The sequence below is a fragment of the Carlito syrichta genome, unplaced genomic scaffold (genome assembly GCF_000164805.1).
Source record: "Carlito syrichta isolate Samal-C Ts95f unplaced genomic scaffold, Tarsius_syrichta-2.0.1 Scaffold306628, whole genome shotgun sequence".
Classification (NCBI taxonomy): Eukaryota; Metazoa; Chordata; class Mammalia; order Primates; family Tarsiidae; genus Carlito; species Carlito syrichta.
Window position 1 is genome coordinate 615,558 of NW_007250724.1, and position 9,012 is coordinate 624,569.

Sequence of the window (9,012 nt, forward strand, 5' to 3'; positions counted from 1 at the left end):
TATTTTGGGTAGCAACTTTGCCTAGTGTATGGGAGGGAGTGGTTACTTGGGTGGGCTTGTGTTTAAGGGGTTCAGAAACAGGGGATTTAAGTGTGTCTTTTGTGTTTGCAAGGCACTAACACCACTCCCGTCTGTATTTAAATGCTGTCCCCAGGTTACGACTATGGCTATGTCTGCGTGGAGTTTTCACTCTTGGAAGATGCCATCGGATGCATGGAGGCCAACCAGGTTGCTTTATACTTCGGTCAAATGATGCTGGAAGGATATATTTTTTAATGTATGGGGAGGGAGGGTTTCAAATGATTTCATTTTGGAAAGGTACAAGAAATCTATCTTTGGAGCATACCGCATTGCAACCAATGAGCGGTTGTAAGGAAAAGTTTTTTAAAAGAGTTAATGGGCACAGAGTCTATTGTTAAAACTAGAACCTGGTTGCATTTGGACTAGATTACAAAGACAATAGATGGGGAAAAAAGGGCAGATCTAGAGTGCTTCCTTTTGAGCTGTGACTGAGATGAGGATCCTGATGCAAAGAATGATTCTTGATTGTCTCTGACCTCAAGGATCTGCCTAGCACAGGAATTCTAATTCAATAGTTACATCCAGACATAGGGCGAAGACCACTAATGGTGATACCTGTGGCACTCAGGTCCTGCCTGCATGGGCTACTTTCAAAAGAGAGCCATCAGGAAAGAGAGAGGAGTGGAATGTTCATGTCTGTTGGCATTCATCATTGTTCTTTGCCAATTGGAGTTGCATACTCAAGTCCTTGGCTGCATATAGTCAAAGCTGATGAATCTGAATCTATACTCATCTTATGTTTGAGCCATCTGGAGTTATTCAACTTGCCACCTAGAATTATCATCTGTGTTTTAATTGAACCTTGCCTGGTAGTTTTGGGAGGAATACTAAATGCATAAAATCCTTGTTATGGGGTTTCCTTGGGGAAAGAGTTTTCTTTGGGTTGTCTCAGTTCTTTCATCTGTCAAATAGGAAAAAGAAGCATATATATCAAATATAGTTTGATTTTTTTTTTATGTACCCACTATCTATACTTAACAGTGTGATTGCAGTGAGCTCAGAATCTGAAAAATAGGCTCTGCAAGAGAAGAGTAGTTATTACATGAAAACTCTTTATCTTTTGTAGCCTAATGTCCTTTCACCAGTAGAACATAATGTTCCACTTAGCATGACTCCTTATACTTATTTTTCCCTTCTTTGGCCAAGTTCTCCCCTTACGGGTATGGAGATGACATGCTCTAGCACCATCAGATCCTCAGAGAATGACTGGATTAGGACCGTTTCCTCTTGACTTAACAGGAATCTCATTAACTGTTCAGTGTCCATCAGTCATTTAACAAATACAGTTTCATTCTCTCAAATTCCAGATTTTTGTCTGGTTTCATTTTCAGTATTCACTGGAGTTAGTCCTTATTAAAACATCTTCCATTATTTTTTATTTTTTTATTTTTGTTTTTTATTTTTTATAAGTTGGAGTCTCACTCCATCATCCAGGCTGGAGTGCAGTGGCATGCTCACCGCCAGCCCAGTGTCGACCTGCTGGGCTCTGGCGATCCCTCTGCCTCCGTCTTCCAAGTAGCCAGAACTACAGGTGCACGCTACCATGCCCAGCTAATTTTTTATTTTATCGTAGAGACAAGGTCTTGCCAAGTTGCCTAGACTGGTCTGAAACCTGCGGGCTCAGGCAGTCCACTCGCCTCGGCCTCCCAAAGTGCTGGGATTACAAGCTGAGCCACTAAGCCTGGCCTATTTTTTTTTTTTTTCAGTCAACCCCATTTTCTAGATTTTTATTCTTCCCTTAGCCTTAGTCTATAGGATAGACTGCCATACAGCAGAATCTTCTTTTGCTGAACTGCGTATACTTCCTGATCAAATCAGCATCCTTTTAATAACCTTTACCTACAATTCAGGGTGTGTGCAAATTATTTTGATGCAAAAAATTTTGAGACTCAGATCTCTAGGGAAATGTTTCATACTTAGGTAGTACAACATAAACAGGAGGGGAGTGCAGGTTCTGGAGTCTGATGTCACTTCCTAACTGGGTTAACACTGACAAATTTCTTAACTTCTTTCCGCCTCAATTTCCTCTGCTCTCAGTATCTCATGGAGCCCTCGTGTGGATTAAATGGATTTATTCATTCATTCATGAGTATCTTCTATGTGCCAGGCACCTTTCTGGATGCTGGGGATGCTGCAGTGAACAAGATAGACTATATAGCTTCATTTTGATGGGAGAAGACACACCATAAGCACATATACGAATTAAAAATTATACAATATCTGATATGACTGAATGCTGTGAAGAAATGAAGGAGGGTATGGAGAGAATTCATGATGGGGCAATTGTAGATGGGGTGGTCAGAGAAACTTCTGGAAGAGTGACATTACATTTGAGTTGTGACTCTTCATAAATAAGGACACTTAGGGTCGTACCTGGCACTTAGTAAGCATTTGACATTAGATAATCTTGTTCTCCTTTCTCTCTTCCTCCTCCTCCACATGTCAAGTAATTTCAAAATATAATTCTAAGAAAAGAAATGTATTTATTTATCTATTGGGTCAGAGTTTCACTCTGTCTCCCAAGCTGGATTGCAATTGCATGCTCACAGCTACCTAGCCTTGACCTCCTGGGTTCAGATGATTCTTTTGCCTCAGCCTTCCAAGTTGCTGGTCTACAGGTTTATGTCACCACACCCAGTTGACTTTTTGGTTTCTTTTTCTTTTTCTTTTTTTTTTTTTGAGTTGGAATCTCACTATGTCACCCAGACTGGAGTGCAGTGGCCGCTCCCGGCCACTGCAGCCTCGACCTGCTGGGCTCCAGTGATCCTTCCGCCTCAGCCTTCCAAGTAGCTGGAACTACAGGCGTGTGCTACCACACCCGGCTAATTTTTTTATAATTTATTGTAGAGATGAGGTCTTGCCAAGTTGCCCAGGTCTCGAACCCGCAGGCTCAGGCAATCCACTCACCTCAGCCTCCCAGAGCGCAGGATTACAGCCCAGCTACTTTTTGGTTTCTTGTAGAGAAAGTCGTGAGCCACGACACCTGGTGAAAATAAATTTATTTTTATGCCTGGAATTTATTAAAACTCATTCTTTAAGGAAATGGATATAAATTAAGCTTCTTATAACACAGTAGTTAAGAATCTAGTGAAAGATGTAAGAATATGAGGGAAGAGTGAATATTCACTTCTTAGAATGAATAAAGTATTTATCCTTTCCTCCAAGTTTTACTTACAAACCAAATTGGTATGACTGGGAGTGGTGGCTTATTTGGGAGGTGGAGGTGAGAGGATTGCCTGAGCTCAGGGCTTTGAGACCAGTCTGAGCAACTTGGTGAGACCTTGTCTCTATAATAAATAAAAAAATTAGCCAGGTGTAGTGACTCATACCTGTGGTTCCAGCTACTTGGAAGGCTGAGGTGGAAGGATTGCCTGAGCCCAGCAGCCCAAGGCTGTGGTGGCCGTGAGCAGCGTGTCACTGCACTCCAACCTGGGTGACAGAGTGAAAATCCAACTAAAAAAAAAAATTGGTATAGATTCCTAATCACCAGAATTTGCTGGACACCTCATAGTAGAGCCCGAATGTGCGTGTGTGCCTCTGAGAAGATTTCTATGAAATGATTTGGATTTAGTTTTTTGTAACTGTTTGCTATCCCTTACTCTTGATATGAAATGCCTTTTATTTATCATTGACTGATACTCGAAGATCTAGAGAATGGGACTAAAGCAGCCTTCTGCCAGCTTGCTTTGTCAGATATATGGGTTGTGTGTGCCTTTAGTGAAGTTACTCAAATTGATAATCAAAGTCCCTCTAGCTCTTTCCCAGTGCCTGTGTGAATGCATCAAACACTAGGATGCTCTGCAGCAGTACTGAGCTTTGTGGACAGGATCTGCATCAGGGTGTCACTTAGCCAGTAGCTATCTGTCTGGATAAGTAACTTCCAACAGATAGGAAGGTATGAGTCTGTTAGTCTATACCATCACCATCTCTGTCTAGGAGAAGAGGGCAGCCAGCGAGCACTGTCAGGCAGAGCCTTTCATTCAACCCCTTTGGGAAATGTATTTCTAGCAGTGTCATATGCCCTTGACTGTCTTTATTTTCCAAGTCTCTGGAAGTTGAAGGTGAATATCATCTCCTTTTGCTGTGTGCACCATTGCACTGGAACTTGATGAGGGGAGTAAGAAGCATTGTATTAAAGTGTCAATTCCTTTCAGTGGTTGCCTACTTGTGAGTGCTAGTTTGCTCAAACTGTTGGCATTTGGTCTGCAGGAATTAGTATTTATTTTCTCAGATTTGTTGGTGTGATGCTTGAGGCCTGTTCCTATTTGGCCAAGTATTCTGTAAAATGCCCTTATAAAATATAGCTCTGGCTAGGTGTTGTGACTTATGCCTATAATCCCAGCTCTTTGGGAGGCAGAGGCGAGAAGATTACCTGAGCCTAGGGGTTCAAGACCAACTTGGACGACTTGGCGAGATCTTGTCTCTACAATGCGTCAAGAAAATTAGCTGGGTGTGGTGGCACACTCCTGTGATTCTAGCTACTTGGAAGGCTGAGGCAGAAGGATAACCTGAGTGACAGTGAGACTCTGACTCAAAAAATATATAACTTCTGTGTTTTTGTGTCCTCACATGTCTATAGGGATTAAATGAGTTAAGCATGTAAGATGCTTAGAACTGAGCCTGGCACACAGAGAATGTTGAGTGCATTTTGCTGTTACCACAACAACTTCTCATATGACTGAAACAGTCTTAAGTTACAACAGTCTGGTCTTGGCTTAATGGAGGATGTGGCTTAACAGAGGATTTGGTGGCAGTAACCAGAGTTTATTTGTTTTTCTATCAACAATACTTCTCATTTAACCTGTTGATTGGTACTAATTATCATGTTGATTGGTACTAATTATCACGGGACTCCTCCTAGGCCTTCCTAGGAATTTCTACTACTTTAGCCTTTAAATCTAAAATTTGTGGCCAGGCTCGGTAGCTCAACCTGTAATCCCAGCACTTTGGGAGGCTGAGGCGAGTGGATTACCTGAGCCCACAGGTTCAAGACCAGCCCGGGCAACCTGGTGAGACCTCATCGCTATAATAAAATAAAAAATAGCTGGGTGTGCTAGCATGAGTCTGTCTTTCCGGTTACTCGGAACGCTGAGCCAGAAGGGTTGCTGGAGCCCAGGAGGTCGACGCTGGATTGACTGTGAGCGTGCGTGCCACTGCATTCCAGCCTGGGCGAAGGAGTGAGGTTCCAACTCAAAAAAAAAAAAGATCTAAAATTTGCTCAAAAGAAAGAGCAGGAGACAGACGGTACCACATGAAGTGTGGTTAGGCTATGCTGGAAATCTAGCCTATGACTTTAAACTCCTAAGCTCTGATCATCAGCCCCTGCTTTGCCATATCTCAGGCTAGTTATTTAGGAGAGGTGCTCTAAACTGAACTTAGTTTAAGTCTCTTAATTTGAAAAAAAAAATCTCTTAAATCATTTGACAGGTCTTTGTTGTTATTGGTTTTTTGGTTTTTTTTTTGAGTCAGAGTCTAACTCTGTCACCCAGGCTAAAGTATAGTAGCATGCTCACAGCCACCATAGTCTCAACCTGCTGGGCTCAGGTGATCCTTCTGCCTCACCCTTCCAAGTAGCTGGAACTACAGGTGTGCACCACCACACCTGGCTAATTTCTTGATTTATTGTAGAGATGACGCCTCACCAAGTTGCCCAGTCTGGTCTTGAACTCCTGGACTCAGGTAATGCTCGCATCTCAGCCTCTCAAAGTGCTAAGATTACAGGCGTGAGCCACTGTGCCCGGCAATCATTTGGCGGTTTTAAGGGGACTTCCCTATATTGTTCCTGCGGTAGGTTTATGATTATTTTCGTCATGCATAAGTCATAGTTTATTTCTGTGGGTTGAAGTAATTTAGTTTTTAATTTGTTCTAAGTTGGAAATATATGTCTGTATATTTTAACCTTGTGCTTCAGTGTGGTCAAATCTCTTTTAGATAGTATTTTTAGCTATATTTGACTTATTTTTCTTTTTTTTTTTTTGAGTTGGAGTCTTGCTCTGTCGCCCAGACTGGAGTGCAGTGGCTGCTCCCGGCCACCGCAGCCTTGACATGCTGGGCGCTGGCGATCCTTCCGCCTCAGCCTTTCGAGTAGCTGGAACTACAGGAGCGCGCTACCACGCCCGGCTCATTTTGATTTATTGTAGAGATGAGGTCTCGCCAAGTTGCCCGGGCAGGTCTCGAACCCGCGGGCTCAGGCAATCCACTCACCTCAGCCTCCCAAAGGCGCGGGATTACAGGCTGAGCCACCACTGAGCCTGGCATATATTTGACTTTTTATAAAAATTAGATTGTACAAGGCCCTAATTTTTATAGTCTTATACTTTTTAGAACTTGATTACAAATGGTTATTTGGAAAAAAAGCAGAATATGTATAATTCTAATTAACTCAGGGGTTGTGCAAAGGCATGATTCAGTCTGAGATTTATTTTTTATTTTTTTGAGACAGTATTTTATTCTGTCACCCAAGCTGGAGTACAATGGTGTGATCATAGGTCTGAACACAAGTGATCCTTCTGCCTCACCCTCCCAAGTAGCTAGACCTACGGCAGGCACTGCCATGCCTGGCTAATTTTTTATTTTTTATTTATTTATTTTGAGTTGGAGTCTCACTCTGTCACCCAGACTGGAGTGCAGTGGCCACTCCTGGCTACCGCAGCCTCGACCTGCTGGGCTCTGGCGATCCTTCCGCCTCAGCCTTCCGAGTAGCTGGAACTACAGGCGCGTGCTACCACACCCGGCTAATTTTGATTTGTTGTAGAGATGAGGTCTGGCCAAGTTCCCCAGGTGAGTCTCGAACCCGCAGGCTCAGGCAATCCACTCACCTCAGCCTCCCAAAGCACGGGATTACAGACTGAGCCACTGAGCCCGGCTTCTGGCTAATTTTTTAGAAAATGATCTTTAGAGATGGATATCACTATGTTGCCTAAGCTCTTATCAAACTTCTGGTCCCAAGGGATCCTCCCACCTTGGCCTCCCAAAGCACTGGGATTATAGCGTGAACCATGACATCCAACTTCCTGTTCTGTAATCTTGATTAGAACTTTGATTTATTACTTTATATTCCAAGTGATATAGTGTTAGTAGCACAGAAAGGTTTAGAATTCCAACTTCATTACTTCCTGACTTTTGCTACTTCAGGACCTCACTTTTTTCATCTGTAAAATGAGTGGATAATCACAATATCAACCTTAGAGTAGTTGAAAGGTTTGAGTATATGATGTATGTAAAGTGCTTGGCTTGATAACTACCATGTGGTATGTGCCCAGTGATAATGGGCGATTCTGTAACACTGTTCTCTGTTTGGTATACCAGTTCCACTTTTTCCTTGGTTCCTTTTCTTCCCCTTGGGATTCAGAGCTGGCTGAAAAGTAGCAGACAGTGCTGTTTTGGGTGGCAGCTGGATCTTAGCCACTTTACATAGTGCTTTTGCTCAGGTCCTTTCCCATAAAATGGGATGTCTGTACTGAAAGCGAGAGATGATGAGTGCACAAGCATCCAGGCATGTGAGGGCAGAAGACCATGACCATACCAGCCTTCCTGTGGTGGAGAGCCTGTTGTTTCTGAAGTTGGTATTGCAAGAAGTTCTTCAATAACAAGATTTTCATAGATTCAGATGCCATTGAGTGTTATTAGACATTTTTATCATCCAAGGTGAACTTGGAGGCTATAAGACATCTTTATGTCCTGTTCTTCATAGGGCCAGGTATTTAGGTTTTATCACTCATACTCTAGCTTATAGGTTTTATGTGCACATTTCTTGTTAAGAGTATTGATGGACTGATTATCACAGGTCAGATTATTTAGAGTAATTATTTTTACATACCTGGTGACATTCATGTTGCTAATGTTGTATACTAATATTGTATTAAATTACTAAAATCTGTGGCCAAGTGAAATTTGTCTTTAATCTGTTTAAATGCTATTTCCAAAGGAAAACATGTAGGAGAAAATGTAGTCTATCACAGAAAGTAGATTAGTGATTACTAGGCATAGGGTAGGGGTGTTGGGAGGCTTTGAGAGGAGAGCAGGAAGGGATAGGGAGTGATTGCTGATGGATACATGGTCTCTTTTTTGGAATGATGAAAATATTCTAGAATTAAATAGTGGTGACAATTGACCAAACTTGTGAATATCATACTAAAAACCACTGAATTGTGTATATTTTTAAATGACAGATTTTATGGAATGTGAATTTTATCTCATTTTTTAAAAAATTTATCTTTAAATCTAACATGAAAGTCAGTTCAGGATCCCAGCTCAATGGGAATGAGTCCAGGTCTAAAATAATGTATGGCTTCAGTTACCATCCTCTCCCCATCCCTCCAAAAAAGATTGTGTCAGTTTGTGAGGAAACTAGAGACTTAAAACTTGGTCTCAAAATGCATGAAGACAGCTGGGCATGGTGGCCTACACCTATATTCCCAGCACTTTGGGAAGCTGAGGCTGATGTCAGAGGATCACTTGAGCCCAGGATTTTGAGGCTGCCGTGAGCTGTGATCATGCCACTACACTCCAGCCAGGGTGACTGAGCAAGACCCTGTCTCAAATAAAATAAATAAATACCTAAAAATTTATGGATGAAGTTAACAGGCCCCATTTGAACTGGTCACAGCTTATAAGGTTAAGTGGTCTTTCTGCTTTGAGGTATCCATACAATTAAAAATAAAAGAAAGGACTATTGTGAAGTAGATTAGAAATGAAATACCATTAGGAAATTTTTAGGAGAAATATTCCTATAATTGGATGGCTGTATATACCAGTGTAGATCTTTCCTGGTTTCCTGCAATTGCTAAATAAAGCTGAAAACCAGCCAGGCTCGGTGGCTCAGCCTGTAATCCCCCGCTTTGGGAGGCTGAGATGAGTGGATTGCCTGAACCTGCGGGTTCGAGACCCGCCTGGGCAACTTGGCAAGACCTCATTTCTACAATAAATCAA

At 42.1% G+C, this 9,012-nt stretch overlaps 1 protein-coding gene across 1 annotated transcript in view; it reads left to right on the top strand.

Annotated features, from left to right (window-relative positions):
• The window catches only part of RBM6 (RNA binding motif protein 6), a 126,030-nt gene that overhangs the window by 47,934 nt on the left and 69,084 nt on the right, over positions 1–9,012 (top strand). Inside the window, exon 6 of the mRNA XM_021715083.1 lies at positions 155–228. Coding sequence (XP_021570758.1) covers positions 155–228 — 74 coding nt within the window. The remainder of the gene's footprint in view (positions 1–154; positions 229–9,012) is intronic.